General features: G+C 43.7%; 3 protein-coding genes across 6 annotated transcripts; 2 read left to right on the top strand and 1 right to left on the bottom strand.

Annotated features, from left to right (window-relative positions):
• Positions 1 to 246: 246 nt before the first annotated feature.
• On the top strand, positions 247 to 6,361 carry LOC6542767 (putative ATP-dependent RNA helicase SoYb). 4 transcript variants are annotated; one of them, XM_026978563.1, is made up of 4 exons: positions 247 to 520; positions 743 to 788; positions 1,653 to 4,081; positions 4,177 to 6,361. In XM_026978563.1, the coding sequence occupies exons 3-4, from the start codon at positions 1,658 to 1,660 to the stop codon at positions 6,286 to 6,288; spliced, it is 4,536 nt and encodes a 1,511-aa protein (XP_026834364.1). In that variant the 5' UTR covers positions 247 to 520; positions 743 to 788; positions 1,653 to 1,657; the 3' UTR covers positions 6,289 to 6,361. The 4 variants fall into 4 exon arrangements, with proteins under 4 accessions (XP_026834364.1, XP_001969386.1, XP_026834366.1 ...); XM_026978565.1 differs by lacking the exon at positions 247 to 520 and adding an exon at positions 555 to 631; XM_026978564.1 differs by lacking the exon at positions 247 to 520 and adding an exon at positions 568 to 667.
• Positions 6,362 to 6,431: 70 nt separating this feature from the next.
• On the top strand, positions 6,432 to 7,232 carry LOC26526044. Its single transcript, XM_026978486.1, is given in 2 exon segments — positions 6,432 to 6,476; positions 6,729 to 7,232. Coding segments are annotated over 2 exon segments (549 nt in total).
• Positions 7,233 to 7,662: 430 nt separating this feature from the next.
• On the bottom strand, positions 7,663 to 18,582 carry LOC6542834 (neurogenic protein big brain). Its single transcript, XM_001969349.3, has 5 exons — positions 18,006 to 18,582; positions 16,253 to 16,419; positions 15,488 to 15,614; positions 10,725 to 10,932; positions 7,663 to 9,956 (listed from the first exon to the last, which is right to left on the bottom strand). Exons 1-5 carry the CDS (start codon positions 18,200 to 18,202, stop codon positions 8,571 to 8,573), a joined length of 2,085 nt encoding a protein of 694 aa, XP_001969385.3. The 5' UTR covers positions 18,203 to 18,582; the 3' UTR covers positions 7,663 to 8,570.
• Positions 18,583 to 20,046: the final 1,464 nt, after the last annotated feature.

Below are 20,046 nucleotides of genomic sequence, written 5' to 3'. Positions count from 1 at the left end.
CAATTAGCAGGCGCGAAATGGGTGAGAAGGATTTATTGCGACCAGATTGCCATCAATTATAGGGGAACAAACGTACATATGTTTCCCTAGTTTTGATCGCTACAAAAAATAGGATTAACGTACATTCATTTGTTAGTGAATTTCAATTTGAATTGTCGGAAATATTGAATACATTTTGGTATATCCTAACTGATCAATAGATTTATTCCGATTAAAGATGATATCGATCTTTTAAAGCTTGAGACATCGATTAATTTGCAAGGAAATCTTCAGTTTCCAGCTTCTCTTCTTCTTTATTTTAGCGATGCAATAAAACTTGTGATTCCGTCAACATAAAATAGGAAATAATAAATTGTCTTTTCTCCAGTATGCATATAATAGAATTATATATGTGAACTGATTCTTCGTTTAGTTCTGTTCTGCCTTCCAGACAAAAGTGTCTCGAATCACTAACTGCGTTTTTGTTTACGACCTTCCAATTGCGCTGACACTTTGAAATCAGGCGCTTCTCTGTTTACAAGTGGGTATTTATGTACATATGTATGTACATATATGTATGTTGCTTGGAATTTTGTTTGAAAGTTGGAAGTGTTTGCCCATTGGAATTTATTCGGTTTTACGCATCATGAAAGTTGTAGCCTTGGATATTATTGAAGTTTATGCATTTGTAACTACAATTATGTTTACTAAACCATAACTATTTAGCGATTTTTTAACTATTTACATATGATTTGCTTTTCAGAAAATATTGCACTGGATTGCATTTTGAAACATCCTTAAATATCTTGGTAAGTTTATAACAAAATAAGAATTGTGAACGTTCTTTTCATATTGAACATATTCCATTCCAGTGATCCGATTAACATATTATTTGCTTCATTATTCTTGATTTTTTATAAAAACCACTCACTTATTCATGGTATAATTTGGGTTGGATCGAGATGCTTATCGCATTGATCCAATTGCTTGGACAAATGATTCCCTATTTACTTGCGCACGTGTTAAGGGAACTTAAATAATGTATAGCATTCATTTTAGATGGCTTAGAGACCATCTCGGGCAATTAAAGTGTTGATAAAACAACAACTTGCAGCACGCCCCACTGCCGATTGTGGAGCACCACTTGCCACGCCACAAGGATGTGGAGGAGGGGAGGCGGAGGCACTGCAGCAGGATCTAGTGCAGCGCAAACAAACAGCAAATAGGCACAAGGACCTCCTTACTTGTGGCTTAGCCCGTTGCTTTGTTTTCCCATTTGAAAGCTGCAGATGCCGTCGCATTCGCCGCATTTGCTTTCGCTTTTGCCCAACTTAAATTAGCTAATTTACTCCTCACTAAATCACAATCCGAATCCACAAATTTAATCCTGTGGCTGGCTTCACAATTTTTGGCTCGCTTTGGGCAAAGTTCTCTGACGCGCAGAAATTTCCACATGAGTGAACAGGGAAAAGTTAGGCGGACTTTAAGCTCAACTATGTATATTCAAACCGTCAATTTTCGCTAGTTAAAACATACATTTACCAAAAATTTGAATTTAGAAATAGTTTATCCAGTAAAATCAGTTGGGAAGAAAGGAGCCGCTTTTCCAACAAGTAGTGATAAAATGTTAAAACCTATAATTAAAATCAATTCTGATTTCTTTCCAAATGTAGGAAAAATGGAACACCTACTGGATCCTGGCCGCGAAGAATCCATTTTGATAACTCAGTTTGTTAATCCCCATCAATTCAGCTATGTGAGATGCGTAGATGTGGAGAACTCTGCCATGTTGGTTCGCCAAATAGAGCAGGATTTAAAGGATTACTGCACCAGTGAAAGGACAAAGCAGGTTTACGTGAAGGATGAGGGAGTTATTGTGCGCTACAAGCCCTGGAGGCCACCCAAGCTCCTAAGGGGTGTGGTGTGCACGAGGCAGGACGAGGAGTACCTGGTTTGGATCCAGGATTACGGATTTAACCTCTGCTGTTCTGTGCGGGATTTGTGGCCGCTGCCTGACCATTTGAGCCGCAGTTTATGGGACTTCAAAGAGGGTGGTGTGGCCTTGATTGCTCCCCATTCCGACAGTGGCTGGCCCCGATCCGCCATCAACGCTTTGGACAAGCAACTGGAGGAAGCCAATCAAATCACATTTCAAGTCTTACATCGTGGCCAATCGAATCGAAATTTCGGCATGCTTAGCTTCGGATCACCACGCCCGACTGAGAATGCTGCAAACTTTCTGAGAGCGCAGAACCAAGACCGCTACAACGACTCTTTGGCCATGGTCAGCTCTGACGAGGATACAAGGTTTAAAATGGCCGAAATCAACGACATGTCGATCAAAGCACGACCACGTGTAAAAAGGATAATTGAACTAGTGGCCGGTAATCCATTCCCCCAAGAGCCCATCGTATTGTCCAAAAACGTAAAGGCAAGTAAAGACAAGCAAGAAGTATCGACTAAAATCCCTTCTCCGATTCATCAGCAGAAGTTAGACGCCCTGCTTCAGAATCGCGACACCTATCTTATACCAAACTCAGTGAAACTCCTGAGCAAGATTCAAAGTATCAACGAAAGTTCCGTGCAAACTGCGCTCGCTAATAGATCAAAACAAATAATCAAAGAAATACCAGATAAAAGCAATCTATTAGACGTAAATGGACAAATAGAAATAAAACACCTAGGATCTGAAAATCCGTCAGAAGGTGTATCAAAACTGAAACTGATGAAAACTTCATCAGAAAAACAAAATACTACAATTTGCTCCTATCAGCCAAAGACTACCGTGTCATCAACAACGCGTAACATGCACTCTTCATCTACAAATTCAAACTCAGATGTGCATAAATCGATGCCCTTATATAAGCCCTCATTTGTGCCCACTTCCGTGTTAAAAGCACCAAGAACTAATTTTACGCCTCCATCGCCCGCACCTTTAAATGAAAATATTAGCAACCAATCGAACAATCGAGCAGTATTTTTTTCAATGGATAAAATGGAACAGATATTTAATGACATGGTTGGTAAAAAATCCTCCGACAGAGATATAAAAAAAAGTCGAAACCAGATGCCAAATCCTAATGTTTCAACAACTAAAAGAGTTGGAGTAAAGATGGACGTATCTCGCTCAAAACGCACGGGTGATAAAACACCAAGTGTCTGTCTAAAACATCTAGTGGTGGCCCACAGTCACGAGCCAGTGAATCCTGTGACTAGTTACAAGAAGCTACCATTAGGGAACACTATCCTGAACGCTCTGGATGACTTGAGCTTCCACTCAGCCCTGCCCACGCAAATGTACGCCTGGCCGCATCTCATGAAACGCGGATCCCTGGTGCTGGTTAATCCCTCTGGAACGGGTCGCTCTTGGAGCTACCTGCCCGTGGTTTGCTCTGTCGTGTTGCGCTCAATGGAAAATGTAACTTCAACCCTCGATGATCGGATCGCTCCGGGTCCTCTGGCCATACTGGTTGTGGACTCTGTAGAGAATGCCGAAAAGCTGACTTCACATTGCGATTTCCTAATGAGAGATTTCAAAACACAAAATCATAAGGTGGTCAATACACATGCTCATTCCAGGATAGATGCGTACCTGATTCTACTCAATTCGTGCGGTGTTTTAGTGACAACATTGGCGCACTTCAAGGACATCTTGTTCCATGAATTACCGCTGGTAGATCCGACTAGATTAGAGTTCCTAGTCTTCGATGACTACGATCGCATGCGACTGGAGAACCCGGAGCTCCTGGACGAAGTGTTTCAGAAAATAAATAGCATCGGTTGTCTACCAATGCAGTTAGTGCTGGTAGCTCAACAATGGCATTCTGAGAGATTTCAGAAGCTGTTAAATCGTACAACGAAACCACTGACACTATTTGGGGACTTCTTAGAGGCCGCCCTATACGGGGGTCTCAAATTTAACGTCATTCTCCGCAGTTCCGCCGTGAAGGCAAGCCAGCTTCTCGATGTCCTGGCAGCACAGAAAGGACCCAAAAAGCGCACGTTGATCTACTGCAAAAATCAGATGGAGCTGGAGGATCTAAAAGTATTCTTAGTAGGAGCCGGGCATCAATGTGTGGACATTTCAAAGTCACCAAACTTGGTGAGTTGTCCTTCATAAAAATGAACATATATTATGTAGAAGAACATAGTTATTGGATTACATGTTTATCTATAAATTCGAACAAACTTTTTCAGAGCCCTAATCACTTGATGCTGGTCGTCGATAGCCAGGTGCAGGAACAGTTGCCAGTGAGAAACATTCAGCTGCTTATCCACTTTGGTCTTCCGGAGTCGTGGTTAAGATTTTCCGCCCGATTCCACACAATGACAGAAAATATACGGAATTTATTTACAACCCCGACAGGAAGAGTGCAACAGTTAATTACTTACCTATTGCTGGACGAGAAAAACGCCAAGGAATGGCCCCGCACCATGAAGTTTTTAAAGGATCACGGCTTAACCCCCAGACATTTGATGTCCCAATTATCTTACAGTCAGCAGCAGTTGGATGACAGTCCCTACTGCCCATACAAACTAAGCAATGGTGATTGCAATCGTAACCAGTGCACCAAGCGACATTACTTCCTTAAAACAGATACTGCGAAGATTGGAAATCCTCTTCTTCAACCGGGTACCCTAATTCGATGCAAGTTCCTCAAAGCCTATGACGGCGCTCATATGGCTGTCATGCCCATGAAGTATAAGTCCAAAGGCTCGACCAGTTGGATCGATGTGCCTTATCCTTCATATCCATCGACGTTACTCTTCAAGATGAGTTTCGGTGTGCAACGGAAGGTACAAGACTTCTATAACATTGACGATGTGTGTTTTGTGATACATCAGGAACTCCTAAGCCGTGTCAGGATTGTAGACATTCCTGTCAGACGTTTGGTCACTGTTCAGTTGATGGATCATGGCACTGAGTTAGTGCAGGTCAAGGGTAGTCAGCTGCTGGAGTGTCCGGAGGAGTTCAGAAACCTGCCACATCTGGCCATGGATATTCGTTTGTCGGGATTGGTTGGATCAGGACAGGGAGGAAAGTGGTCAACGGATTCCATTCAATGGGTGCAGGACAGGCTGGGTGCCATCAACGGAGAGATCATCCAAATAACCGTAGACTTTGGTGTTCTGGATGTGGTTTATGTCAAGGAAATAACCTTGATAGAGGAGTGCCCGACAATGCTAACGAGTGTCTACAAAACGTTTTTGCGCAAGGAGCTGCTTCGACATGGATTCGCCAAAATTGATAACACAAGCATCCGAGAGCTCCGAGCAATCCATGAACATTGGGAAAAAGAAATTAAAGAGTTGGAAAGCAACAAGGAAAACATTGAAGGTTGTTCTACCGACTTGGATGATCGTAACAACAAACTAGCTTCTCTGGAAACAAATGTAAAAGACCTTGATCCGGTTAAAAAAACATTAATGTTAGCTTCACCTAATAGCAATGAAAATTTGGAGGAAAGAAAGCCCGTGACAGATAAAATAAAAAGAGATGCCGATTTACCGAATGAAAATAATGCTGCACTAACAAATGTAGATGATCTTAATAAATCCGTGGAGGTGGAAGAAGTCCAAGACGCTTCACCAATAGATAGTTCCACTGCATTAATAAACGCTCTGATTAACGAGCTAAATACTACAAATCCGCCCACGAAAAAGAATACACAAGAATTCCTACAAAACTTAGTACAAGGAGAAGAGAACCAGACAATTCCTCACAAAATTTCCTCTGCAAAATCCGTAAAACAAGTGATTGGTTCTCAAGATCCTCCAAAGGAACTTGTTTTACAGTCCCTAAACTGCGCCTCGAAATATAGTGAATCAGTGTATCCGATGGTTAAATGGCACCAGACCCAAACCCATATCGAACTTATAATAGAACAGCAGGTATTGGAGTATAAGCTTGTTCTAGATAGAAATTCATTAGAATATATGGTGAATGGGACGACACCTCCTCAAAGATTTATCCTTAATCTGCTCGGAGAGGTGAGGATTGACTCGGTGAAACAACACGGCTATTACCTACATATCAAATTGGCCAAGGCTGGTCTACTCTTGCACTGGCCAACTCTTCTCAACTCGCTTTATCTTCAAAAACATGCCCACTGGCTGATCTACGACACGGATCGTTCTCATGAACCTCCACCATCACATGGTTTGGTTCTTTGGGATGGGTACCTGACGCACGAGAAAACAAAGAGCTACTCAGATCCTGAGCGAGATGAATTCGATTCCGCCGCAGAGGACGTAATCGAGCCAGGGGTGGAATATTGCGATATGGATTCGACCTTATATGAAGATTAACATCGTTTTTTACTTTAGTTTACTTTAAAACAAAAGCTAATTTTCTTTAGCTTGATTATTTTGAAATTTGTTATTTTTTTCTTATTAGTTTAGCTGATATTGTAAGGTTTTTTTAGGGGAAAGTCCAGGGCTGGGTTTCCTAAATGGTCCATCGCTATGATATAACATGTTTAGTTCTCTCCCGAAAGGTTTTCAGATAAAATAAAATTCAACAATAATATTTATTTATGTTATTAGTTCTAAAGGACATAATAACATTATTAGTTCTAAATGACATAATAACATTATAGCATTGCCCCGATCCATTGATAAAGCTTTTTTTTAATTTATGAATTCCGTGGTTGATTTTTCAAAGTTTAGTAACAGCAATAGCCAACACTGAAACTAGAGATCATAACACAACACACAATTGTCTTGGCCTCGGTGTTATCTTGATGTAGATCATTTGTTCTTTTAGATTCACATCTTTTAGAGATTCACATCACTGGCGCAAGCAGGCAGCCTTCTTGCCGGATTATGTGCCACCGAGGGAGCGGAAACAGGATTTGCGGCAGCTGCAACATCGAGCCTCGATCCTGTGGTCGCCGCAGCTGCAGGATCAAGACGAAGAGGCTGTTCGCGAATACCTGTACATTGCGGTTAGTCACTACAATATCGAGGAGGAGCAGGCGCTGTTCATCCTGCGACGTCATGGATTCGACCTGTCCTTAGCCAGTCGACGTCTGGAGAAGATTGAGACAGCTCGCGGATGTCGCTATCATCGCTGGAAGGCCCAGGATCTCATCCGACTTTCGAAGGCCTTCGACCAATACGGCACCGACTTCGCGAAGATCCGGAAGGAGCTACCCCATTTTCCTGTGGCCGAGGCTCGGCTATATTTCTCCTTCATGTCCTCGCACTAGGATCCAGAGGACCGACAAACCATTTTACTGATGATGCTTTGAGGTAGCCTTCGTGCATTAATACTACATATGGACTGACCCACCGAACAGGGTCTTCCATATGCATGGTGATTTGGATAATGATAATATCCAAACTTTTCCCTTGATCAACGTTAGATATTAATTATAGAATGCATTAAATGTTATTTGTTTTTTTCTAATTACTCACGTCTTAACAAGACCCCTAAAATGTCAAAGCCTAATAAAGACTATCAACTTCGCTATGAATAGCTATTGAATGGTTGGTTGGATTCTCAGAATATAATTTACTTCTAATGATAAATAGAAAGTGTCATCAAATCAAAAAATTTAAATGATTATATGGAAATTGTGCTAAATGTTGATGCCAGTTTGTGTATTGAAAAAGATCTAATTTTACAAAGCATGAGTCTCTCAACTTCTTGGTAACATAGTATAAAAATGTAATCCAAAGTAAGAATGAACTTGTCTTTATTTTGATACACAATATATTTGCATTATTCTCTTAGGCTCTAACAACTATGAGCAAACGGGTTTATCACTAAGAAAATACAACTATTTTAATAAGTAAGCATATAAGTTGGTATCTACTTCCGAGCCTAAGGTCGTAAGATTTACAGGAATAGCTTAGGTATGCGTAATATTAAGTCTATATGGACTATATACAAATTAAAATCGAAAAGTAAACGAAAATCGTTGAATATCCTCGAAAAATGAAATATGTATACAGATCTTTGAAATATAACGTACAAAATGGTTTAGGTAAATGCAGGTAAAATCTTTCAGTCTAGTTTCGCATTTACAACAATAAAAAAAACCAAATGATTCGCCAAAACAAAAAATAATTGTAACATTGATTAAAACACATGACTGAGGTCATAAAAAGAGGGAAGAGTATTTTTGAAAAAATTAAAATGTAACCATAGTTGTTTGCAATTGGAAGAGTTGAACAAAACATAAGGGAAGGGCCTTAGTTAAATGCTTTTGTCTTTCAGTCTAGATCACCAATACTCGTTTAGTCTAGCTTTCCGTGAATGGTAATAGTTGCTTAAGCGTACATGATCTTTGCTAGATCGCATCGTTGTCTGCTGCTAGGTGTGAGTTCCTCGTCGCGTTGGCTCTGAATAATACAATGTGGCTATGTTGCGTCTATCTAAACTAGGACTATGCTAGACTAAGGGGCTGAGACTTGCGTACATTTCCTTTGGATGCGATGCCCGAGTGCTACTACGACTACGACTAAAACAAACTGCTCTGCTTGGCTAGACTGCAGCGGTGCAGGGTCATGGTGCCTCCCGGCTGGAGGGCGAGGGCGTGAATCCCTGGCGGCGGCGTGGTCACCGGACCCCATGACAGCCGCTTTCAGTTGGGCCTCAACGGCAGCATTCCATAATGCTGCTGCTGTTGTTGCATCATCATCTGTTGCTGTTGTTGCTGTTGCTGCTGTTGTTGCTGCTGCTGCTGTTGATGTTGTTGCTGTTGCTGTTGGGCTGTCACCGCTGATCCTTGAGAGGTTGTGTAGGTCACGGCGCACGCTGCTGGCTGGGATACCACAACTGGAGCACTAACTTTCCGCTCCGACTGGGTGCGAATGGGTTGCGGGTGGGCTGCATTCGGCTGTGGGGGCGGGGCATACATCAGCATGGGCGGTGGCGGAGGTGATGGCTCCACGCTGGGATGACGAGCTGGCGGCGTGACAGCCGAGCCATGATATGAGCCATAGGAGCTGTCGTCTGACTGCGCCGACTGTCCACGGTTCCTTGGTCCCGTCACGCCGTACAGTTGCTGCGGGTCACGTCGGTCATACTTGTGATTTCCGTCCATCGGCGTGGGATTCGTGCGAGTGCCGTAGACTGGTTGGAAGCCCTGCGGCTGCTGCTGGGGATCAGGCATCATCTGTGGAGGAGGCTGCATCTGTGGCTGCTGGACTCCCATGTTGGGCTGTTGCTGCTGTAGCTGCTGCTGCTGTTGCTGCTGGATTGGTTGCTGCTGTCCTCGCATGGAGCCCCTCATTCCGTAGATGCTCTCGCTGCGCTGCTGCATCTGATTCTGGACATTTTGGTTCTGCAAATGGGATGATTGAGGAGCGGGGGCCACCTGTTGCTGCTGCTGTTGCTGTTGCTGCTGCTGCTGGGTGCGCATGGGATAAAGACTCTGAGCAGGCACCAGAGGACCTGGACGCGGCACAATGTCCCGATTGATGGCCGTGTTGCTCTTGGCGTACACAGACTGCGAGCGATTCAGGTTGCTCCTGGTCAGAGTGGGCGAGCGGCAGTACAGTGATCGGGTTCCTCCGTACAGAGGCTCCTGCTGCTGATCGTACTTCGAGGAGAGCGGTGGAGCAGTGTACAGATTCTGGCAGTAGTTGCCCTGGCCGGCATTGGCCACCACTCCCGTCATCTGGCCCATATTGGCAGCTTGGTGCTGACCATTTCCGGCCGCCTGCCCTCCGCCATTGCCATTGGACTGACCACGTGGGTAGGTGCCCTGCGACTGCTGATACTTGTTGGGCTTCTCCATGTCCATGTCGTAGTTCAGCTCGTCCTCCGAGTGGATCGAGCTGGAATCGTTGTCAATGCTGCCCTTGGTGTGGCGCAGGTTGCGGTTGCGCGAGTTGAAGATGTACTCGTACACCAGGCCAGAGGCCATGCCGCCCACCAGTGGTCCGAACCAGTACACCCAGTGGCTGTCCCATTTGTTGAGCACAAACGAAGGACCCAGGGAGCGGGCCGGATTCAGGTATGGCATCTGCAAGGAGGAGAAGGAGGGAGGATTTGGTTAGATGTCTGCCAAGCAAGGAAAGTACTTCACGTACTGCATAAGTCAGCAGTCAATGTCGTTTGTGTCAACTTCTAGTTTGGAATATTCTTCATCAAAGCATACTTTGAAAAAAAGTTAGCAAACAAAGCTGGGAGTAAACTGTTTAAACAATTTGAAGAGCTCAAGAAGTTTGCTGCAGTTTTTATGCATTTTTTAAGTTGAAGAATTCAAAATAACATAACATAAGTTATCCTTAAAGTTCAAAGGAACTTAAGCCCCTGAAGACATTAAGATAGCACCTAAACGAGAGCTAAAACGTCGCTTTATCCGCGATTTCTTTTAATCGTAATTCAATCCTTGACTTTAATCGGTTTCCCTCGAGCACTTGGCCGTGTGATGGCATCTTCTTTGGATGCCGCCACCGGCTGTCCGTTATGCCAACAATGCAGCCCAGTCCAGGGAGTCCCTGTGCTAAATTAATTATCTCCTGCACCCCGGCTCGACCTTCCAGCATCCCGCGATTGTGGGATCGTCTCTACCTGAGTTTACCCAGTTCATCCCAGTACGTCCGTTGTCATGCTGCGATTTTGCACCATCAAAATGACAGCGTCTCAGTCGGCAGGTGCGTTTCAGCTGTTTGTTTTCGGCTCGTTTTTGGTTTTGGCGGGTTCGGGCTCTGGATTTCGCTTGCTGATTTCTGATTTCTGACCGGCGCATTCCTGGGTCGCCAGATTGGAGTCGGGGAAGTCAACTTACCGACACAAAGCAGCAGGCGCTGTAGGCACATCCAATCGAGGCGGCCGAGTTGCCCATGAACTTCTTCATGGGATCCGTGGATACGAAATAACACAGAACCACCAGAAAGGTGAGGATGAATTCCACACCGAATCTTTCCCAGGCGGCCAGAGCAGCGCTATGTGAGATGGCGGCCTGCAGATTGCCCTGGTAACCAGGCACAGTTACGCTGTAAAATAAATGAAAAAGAAAGAGATATAAGTATGTTTTTTTAATGAAATTTCAGTTTTAAGTTACTTGTACACAAGCCGCACCAAAGTTTTGCGAGCTAAAAGCCGATGACAATTTGTTTCATTTATTATTTATTATCCTGACAGTTCGGCAATCAACCCTCAAATCCATCTACACCCCACCCAAAGTCAATTCCATTAATCTGCGCTCCCATGAACTGCCTCAACATCATTTAACTTGTCAAAGTTTCAATTACCAAAGTTGTTGAGCACCTTTGGGCCAGATGAGTTTGAATCCATGCGATTCAACTGCCGGATAATTTGTTTCCTGGATGCAGATGCAGATGCTCTTCGAGAGCCCCATATATTACGGCGCTCAAGAAGTTGATTGTTGTCACAGGAATCTCCGTGAGATAACATTTTGCAATGCGGAGCAGAGTAGGTATTTATATAGCCATACCGCAATCCTTTACCACAGCGAATCCGCCCACTTTGAAAAGCCGGAAATAAATGCTTTCGGAATGCACTTAAAAGTACTTCAGCAAATAGGAAATTGCTGCAAAATCCGGCTGCACTATGTGGTGGGAGTTAGGTTCTCCATCTATGTGGAGCGGATTAGTGGGCATTGGCAGGTCCTAATCCTGGCTTCCGAAATTCCTTGGCACAGCTGCTCCCGAGTCTTGATTAAAATTTGATCGCTTCGAAAGACATTTTCGCATAGGTCGGACTTGAAAGTAACCCTTATTTGCTCATAAATCCTTGGAGTGCTAATTTCACATGGCACGAGTGGTCAAAAAGAACTCATCCACTGGGATAAACAAACACTCTGGGAGGGGAGAAAGCAACTAAGTAGCCGGAAATGGCAGAATGTTGGGCAGCTTTCAGCAGCTCTTCCTGTGCAAATTGTTTGCGGAATAAAAAGTGCCAAAAGAAACAAGTGGCAGCCGAAGTGCAAACTTGAACTGAGACCGGAATCGTTATCCTTATCCACATCCCCAAGCGAAGGCGACTCATAGCCCATTTTCTCGCACTGGTGGCCACCGCGTATCCGGCTGAAAGGCGAATCCCAATTGCGGATTGCGAACTGCGAACTGTGAGCTGCGGATTGCCATGTGCCATTTGCAACGCTCTCGGTTTGGTTTGGTTTGGTTTCGTTTGCTTTTCGGTCTTTTTTGGCTTGTGGCTGGCTTTTTAGCTCATTGGGATGCTGGGACTGGGAATGGAGCACTTGAATTCGCTATGCAACCGCCAAATAAAGTTACTGCATGTATTTCTGCTTCGCTAGAAAGCTAGAAAGATTTCTTCCTTGAACTATTTTGTTTTATGAAATTAAACAATAATCGGAAACTCATCATCCTCATACTTACAAATTGAAGTACCTATAACTTTAGCTAGCTTGTAGAAACAATGAGAATTGACCCTGCTTCCTGCAGTTCATCCAATATAGAAGCTCAGTTCTTATGTGCTATTTCTTGTCCCCGCCTCCCAGGTGTTTTGTGAATGCCGGCGACATAACTCTATAACTGGACCACCTGTGCAGCATTGCAATGGGTATGGGGATGAGGATGCGGGGGCCACCGAGTGCAGGCAACCGGAAACACTGGCAGGATGCTATTTCCAAGCCAAGTGCGATAAGCCCGCCGGAGGAGTAGCAAAAATAAAGAAAGGGGAACGGAATCCACTGGCGAACGGATTTAGTAATTGAATTGCCCATGTGACACGAATTGATTACGATTTCGATTTCGATTTCTAAAAACCATCCCTTGCGCGGCAGGAAGTGCACTTCCATGCTAGATACAAATCGACAGGCACACAGAAGAATAAGTAATATCAATTTAAATGTTATGGCTTCCAATATGGCCTTGACAAAAGAACTCAATTTGAAAACTTATTCAGATACTGTTTTAGAATTCGAATCAGTGATCATATGTGTAAGTAAAGTGTCAATTCATTGACCACGGGTAGTGCGCATTCATTTTCTCTCAGTGCAAGTCCAGATCTCTCTTCTTTTTCTGTTGCCCAGTTCGTTGCAGTTCGATGCAGCTAGCTGCTTAAAATTTAAATTTGTTCGCTTCGAAATCCTGTTTGCCGTTCCATTCGTGTATCCTCGGCAACAGTAATTTCTGTTTTGGGCAGCAGGTGTGCGCTGATCATTTTTTCCAGCTGCTCCTCGAATGACCAACCAGATCGCAGAAGCGGACACGTGTTTGATTTCAAGTTTCCGCACCACGCATCCTGCGCAGGCGCAGCCTGGATTGCCAGGAGAACCTGGAGAGCCTGCACAAAGACCCATCCGAATGGGAAATGTTAATTATGTTTTTCTGCTTTTTGGTTTCTTTTTCTTTGCTTTGCCGTCCGCTGCCTTTGGCGGCTCTACCTGATTTTTATCTTTCGACATTTCCAAAGGCTACTCGCATTTTTGGAACGTGCTCGGCGTGCGTTCTTCGAACCAAAAAAAAGCCATAATAATAATAATATGAATTGAGAACGGGAAGAAATCATTGAAATTCGAGGAGCAGCTAAAGACTATTCAAATATTCCTGAGCCGGATATCGATACTCAGGTTCCCCGAGTGCCCCTGCCCGCGTATTTCCCATTCCGAGTACCCGAATGTTCTTTCAAACGCTCTTTGTTTTATGAAAGACATGAAGTTCATACTGGGTTTAATCTGCTCAGCTCGCTTGGTACTTTTTTAGCTACTTGGCCACATGTGGCATATGCGTCGCAATTAGGGTAAGTGCCAAGTGACATGTGACAACAGACAGGCGGAGAAGCCAAAAGGAGCAGCTGAAGTGGCGGGTCCTTGGAGAGTGGGTGTCTTGCCACTAGATTTCTAAAAATGTTGTTTGTCACACATTGTTTGCAGCCAGAGAACAAATTGTTTTCCGGCTCAAACCAGCGTTCCAAGCAATCCTATACGGTTTCTACATAGAATTCCTCTTCTTTAGCCAGAAATATCTATGTTTTAATCTATATAAGCTATAAATCTTTCGCTAATCCCAACTAAAGTTGTGTATTATATGGCCGAACCTAAATGGCCACAGAGCTTAACAAAATCACGGACAAATTAAGTTTAACACCCATCATAAAATCACGACGACTTCGGAGAAATCGCCTGGCGCAGCTATAACCTATATGGGCCGAATCTAAACCAATTAATCAGCACACAGGCAGCTGGGGGAAGGAGGTCGACTCTCCTCCTTGGTATCCTCTTTTTAGGGAAACATATGTTCCGACTAAAGCACTCGATGAACTCGTTGGACCCTAAGAAATCCATATCGGAGGAGTAGAAAAAACCCGAACCTGATCGCAGTGGCAGCAGCTGAAACATGTTCCTCCTCGTCCCTTTCTCCGCCACCCGATTCTCCCGCACGGATCGCATCGGCTCGGATCGGATCTGTAGAAAGTAAAGATGCCAACGCACTTAAAAAGAGGCTTCTCCGAGGGTCGAAACAGATGTCGAGCAGACAATCGGGAAGAGGCATTAACATTAACATTGCTGCCAAAAGGAGTTCAACGCTCAACAACAAAAAACAACTGGAGCGACATTTGAAAAATGGTGCGCATGCGCAGATATATACATATATGTACATATATACTCTTTTCTCCCGTTTCCTTCGTCCTGCGATTTCTGGTTACAAAGGAAAAACCGTGACAGGCAGACAGATTTCTAGCTAGTTGGTGTGCGTGTAGATCCGTAGGCTATGGGTCCTTTATCTAGGCATCACAAAGAAATTTCATTTTCGAAGCGGGAAATCACTGCGCAAACAACTGAGTGTAGGGGCAGATGTTTCTCCACCAGATAGGGCATCCTAGCCTACCTGCGTCCCTTTTCCTGCAGGTGATTGAGTATGTGCGTGTGTGCTCGTCCTAGGTTACCTGCACATTCATTTTGTAGGATTTCCCATTTCTACGCATTTTACGCTTCCTGTCGAGAGTCCTTGTTGTACAGTCATCGCCCAAAAGTGCGTTTCATCTGCCTCTATCTGATTTATCCTAGTATCCCTCTGTCCTGCCACCCCGTGCCTGTCCAACAACCTTTTGCGCCTTGATTTACGACTAGGTCCTTTGGACAGCCTGTTGGATTTAATTTGAGACTCTTCAGCTTGCATTTGGGCAATTCCACAGGCAGATGCAGGATGTCCTTCGCATAATGCAGCAATTCCTGTGGTCAGGCGTACAGATATACAGATACACAGACTTAAATACACTGTTGCGCACCGAAAATTTAAAATGAATTCCTGTTCAATTGGATTTGATGGGCTGTACTCGACAACATAATGCTTTTAATGCGGGGCTTTGGTGTGCATAATAAATAGATACCCTCCACTATCAACGGCTTTCCTCAGTAATTTGGTTACATTTTGTATGCGCTGCTTTCCAAACGGAAAACTGTATTTAATTCAGCTGCTTTAATCTTCATGTGTCGGCATTTATTTACTAATTTGGTTTACTTCTTTTAGATCAATGCTACCTTTGGCAAGTATATGTACTTAATGTGTGTAACTTTTTGAATTCCAAGGAAAGTAAATATATCTAGATTTTGAAACTTACCCATAGAGCAGAGCGGCTCCGGCGATTCCTCCGCCACATTGTGCGGTTATGTACATGGCAGCCCGGATCGGAGATATAGATCGCACTACGCAGAGAGCCAGGGTCACGGCGGGATTGATGTGGGCGCCTAAGGAGGGAAACATGGCTTTAGATACTGGAGGCAATCTCTGGCGGCCACCCAAAGGGGAGCCCCATTTAATATCACATTGACACTTCTTCGGAAAGCATTCCCTATCCCTATAGGACGCCAGATAACATCATAACTTAATGCACAGCCAATTGGCTGTGAAAAGGCGGGGAATTGCAAACCACAAAATGGGGGAGTTGCAGGAAAATCAACAACACATGTTGCAAGATGCTTTTAAAGATGGGGTTGTTGCTCCCTCCCCAACTGTATTACTTTGGTCATACTCTGGATTTTCTTTTTTACTTTCGAAGACATTTAATTGCCTTGAATGTCAACGCAAATGAACAAATACATAAATATACCAGAATAAATGCAAGGGAGTAAGGGAAACAGAAGTGGAGTAACTTGGCCTGGGGCGATAAGATCCCGAGGAGGTGGAGTAGGTGGGGCCGCACCGAGTGCATTGCCTTCTCGAAAATATAGCAAACAGAGAGGAGGCTTCGTGTTTTGGTTGCGGTCATGGGGCTCCCTTGGAAACGGGAGTTTCCCACGCAATTCCAATGGGCACCCCGAAAAAACACTTGTCGCCCCTTTTCTGTTGATGTTTTTGCGCTTGTTTATTGTCTCCTTCGACTTACCCGAGATGTGGAGGAAGCACTGCGTCAGTGTAGCCATCGCCAGCCCGGAGGCCAGAGCCGTGGCCAAAAGCACGGACGACACACTGGCCCCCACTCCGACGCCCGCGGCGGCACCGCAGACGATGAACACGTACATGAAGGAGGCCAGACACTCGCTGATGATGGACCTGGAATGGAGGAGGAGGCGAGCGAGCCCGGGGTTAGCATGGTTCCGCAACTGGGTTTGGTTTGCATGTGGCTCCTCTGACTGCATGTGGAGTGTGTACGGTACAGTGAATATGGGTTGCAAATATTTTAGGACTTTAATAAAGTAATGCTATGCTTATTAAATAACAAGATTCAAGTGTTAGTTGCAACAAATATTAAACGAAAAATTCAAAGTTTCAGAACTCATAAGAAGAACAATGGTTTAAAATCAAACAAAAGGATATGAGCAGGGATATAAAATATAGTACAATATTTCAAAACTGTTTGCACACTTTCTATTGTTTTGGGCATTATAACGAAGAGCAGCTTAAGACGGTTTCGAGTTAGCTAGTCCTCACTGTACTGTTGCACAAATCAAGTTGCACACAAAGCTCTTTTTTGTTGCCCTCAAGTTGTGGAGTGACAATTAAGCAGGGGGCGGGTGGGAAGACTCCGCTGGAGGGATTGGAGGGATTTGGAGTGGGTTCTGGAGCGGATGGGGGAGCTCTAGGGAAGCGGACTGATGAACAGCTGCAATGCCGCCGAATCCAGTTGATTCACATTAAGCTAAAAACGCGGAGTCCGCTGCACGATAACGAAAATGCAAACAAATCGAGGTCTTATGGTATTTCATAAAATCATAAATTCAGCTGTTTGGTTTGGCAGTCGCGCTTCTCCTTAATTGGAACTATGTATGTATCTCAACTTCTCCCCTATCCCCATTAACTTCGAGTTTTTCATTTTAAATGGTCAGTCGGAGGACGTGAAGCAAAGTGTATTGCAGTTTAGCTGGAATTTAAGCGTTCGACATGCCACAAAAGCATTTGCTGCCACTGCTGCTGGCTAAGATTTAATTACTCCATCAGCTCGTGATGAAATGTTAATCATTTGCCAGTTCCCTGAGCAAAAGGTCCTTGTATGGGCCACAAAGTGCTCGAAACTTTGGCCGTGTTTAGTTTGGCGATTATCTTGATGATGTGCGTCTGGATTACACTTGGATTTCAATTACTTAGAGTTCAGACAAAGCCAGTTGACATCCAACAATTGCCATCTAAAGTTGAGCAAATTGAAAGCAAGTGCAGATAATGACTACGAAAACAAAAGGTTCGAAGATGGCTTACACTCCAAGAAAACCACCTAATGTACTCCCTCTAATAAAAAGTAGTTGATCATACACGACAGATTTCACTTTTATAATTATTCCTATACATAAATTTTAGAATTGAAAGCTGTAGATATCCAGATATCTGAATAATGTTTTTAATGTGTATGTGTAATGTGCATTTAAGATTAGATTATGTGTATTTAAAGATATCCATTTATTTATAGTTCAGTTATAAGCGCAAAATATAATATATAATTCTCTCTTTATAACACATGTTTGTTAGGTAGATTATACATACAAGTATCTGTATATGTATTTATTTATATGTCAATGGGCTTACAAACCCTTTTATTTACCCATTTATTTTTTTGGCCAGCTTTTAGCAGAAGTTTTGAAATTTTTTCTGCCTGATTAATAGTTGATCCTAGCTTAAAGTATGAATACCCAAAAGAAGTGACTCACCTCCAGAACTCCAGCGTGCGAATCTCGGCCTGCATGCTGCGCTTGGGAGCCTGCAGGGTGCTGGATAGCCGATTGTTGACCCCGTGGCCACCGCCGTGCGAGTCCTTGCGCATCGCCTCCAGGCGCTCGAAGAGCGTCACGATGTGGTAGTCTATGTTGTGCTCCAGGGGCACGGTGTGCAGACTTTCGTCGGCCATGTCGGACTCAAAGCGCGGTTTGTTTATAGCTACTAATTAAGTGGTCGAATTAAGCGGAACACGCGACAAGAGGCGGCGAATATAGCAAATCGGCTGGTCGGTCGCTTCACTTAGACACACATTTCGCACACTGCAAATTGCACTCAATTTATGTCAATTGACGAGTTTTTGAACTTTCAACCGATGCGCGGCTCCCGATCCGTTGTGATTCGCCTTCTACTTCGACTTTGACTTCGAGCCGAAAACACGTCCGTATTCAAGCGCGAGTGGTGAGCGAATAACCGAGGCGAGTCGGAGTCAGGTTGCTTCTGCTCGTCCACAACCACGTCCACGGCCCTCAGGAACAAGTTGAAGTTGCAACTGAACTCACCACCACCATCATCACCAACACCAACACCACCACCATCACTCGACAGCGGCAGCAAGCCAACTGCCCACTCCACCGACGCAGTGGTGGATAAGCAACCCCGTGCACTGAGAAATAAATAAGGTGCCTTTATCATACAATGCCCATTCATATTTATATTCATATAAAACCTAAATATAATAATATATTATATGTTATATATAATGTTATAAATATAATAACATTAGTAGTCTACTTGTAAAGTTATATTATATATTAAATATACATATATACTAATGATTAAATGAAATGTGAAAAACTGTCTGCAAACGCACAGATTAAGGTAAAAATGGAATAGGATAAAGTAGAAGTAACATGAATATCATACGAGTAAAATATTTAGATTCATGCACATCCTAAATGTGCTCAGTGCATTGGAACGAAATGGAAACGAAACAGAAGTCCTGTCAACCTGTTGGCTTTCACATGCGTGATGCCTCGTACTCACCACCCATTCGGCAGCACAATCATAATCATAAGGTGGCAATTTAATTGCGCAGCACTGATCAATAACACAGATTCCAGATTTCCGGGACCCAAACTCCGAAGCCCACATGATGATGACGGTTTCAATGACTTTGATGAAGATGATGATGATGGGGAACACAGGCAGCTGGCCCTGTGAGCAGCTTTCATTGAAAGTATTTCCCTTTTTGGACACATTAATGAAATGTAAAATAATCTGGCTTCTGGCTGAATGGGCAAAAACGTTCATTAGATGGGGTAGGCATGCCACTTTTGTGGTTATCGCGGTGTAATAAAATTAACCTGATTTCGATCCCAGGACCAGCATACTGGAATTCACCAAGGGAAATTATAGTTATATACTTGGTATTGTAATTAGTATTTATATAATTATCCAAAATTAAATTAAAATACACCCAGGGTTGCTTACGAGGAGAATCCGTATTGTATGTCATTAACTTCTTGAAATTGTCTTTATGTAGAGGTTTAAGTACTTTAAGATTGACCATTTTCCTGAGTGCATTTTCGGGTCAGAAACTCCAAAGGGAGCTGCCGAAAAGGCCATTCTCACCGGTTCACATTTTCCGCATCACTAAAAACTATAATTATGAGCCCTAACCACTTGATACCCTTACCTGTCAATTGTCAAGCTGTCCTCGTGTGAGTGGAGTGATTCTTCAAGCCCAATGAGCTGTGAAAGTTAAGAAATTAGGTTCGCCGCTCCATGGACGAGGTGAAATCAATCACGCAGACTTCTTTGCCCGGCCACAGAAAAGGGGGCTCAAAGAAATTTCGTCACTGTTTGCGATTTTGTACATATTTTTTAAACATTTTTTGCAAACTTCGCAAAAAAAAAGGGGCGGGGGAAGGCAGGGGGCCGTCGGAAGGACGTTGCCATATATGGCACGATTGAGCACGATGGAGCACCATGATGATGATGATAATGGGGATGATGATGCGGAGGAGACGCAGA

Source organism: Drosophila erecta, unplaced genomic scaffold (assembly GCF_003286155.1).
Source record: "Drosophila erecta strain 14021-0224.00,06,07 unplaced genomic scaffold, DereRS2 tig00000055-arrow-pilon, whole genome shotgun sequence".
NCBI lineage: Eukaryota > Metazoa > Arthropoda > Insecta > Diptera > Drosophilidae > Drosophila > Drosophila erecta.
This window is presented reverse-complemented; position numbering and strand designations above follow the sequence as displayed.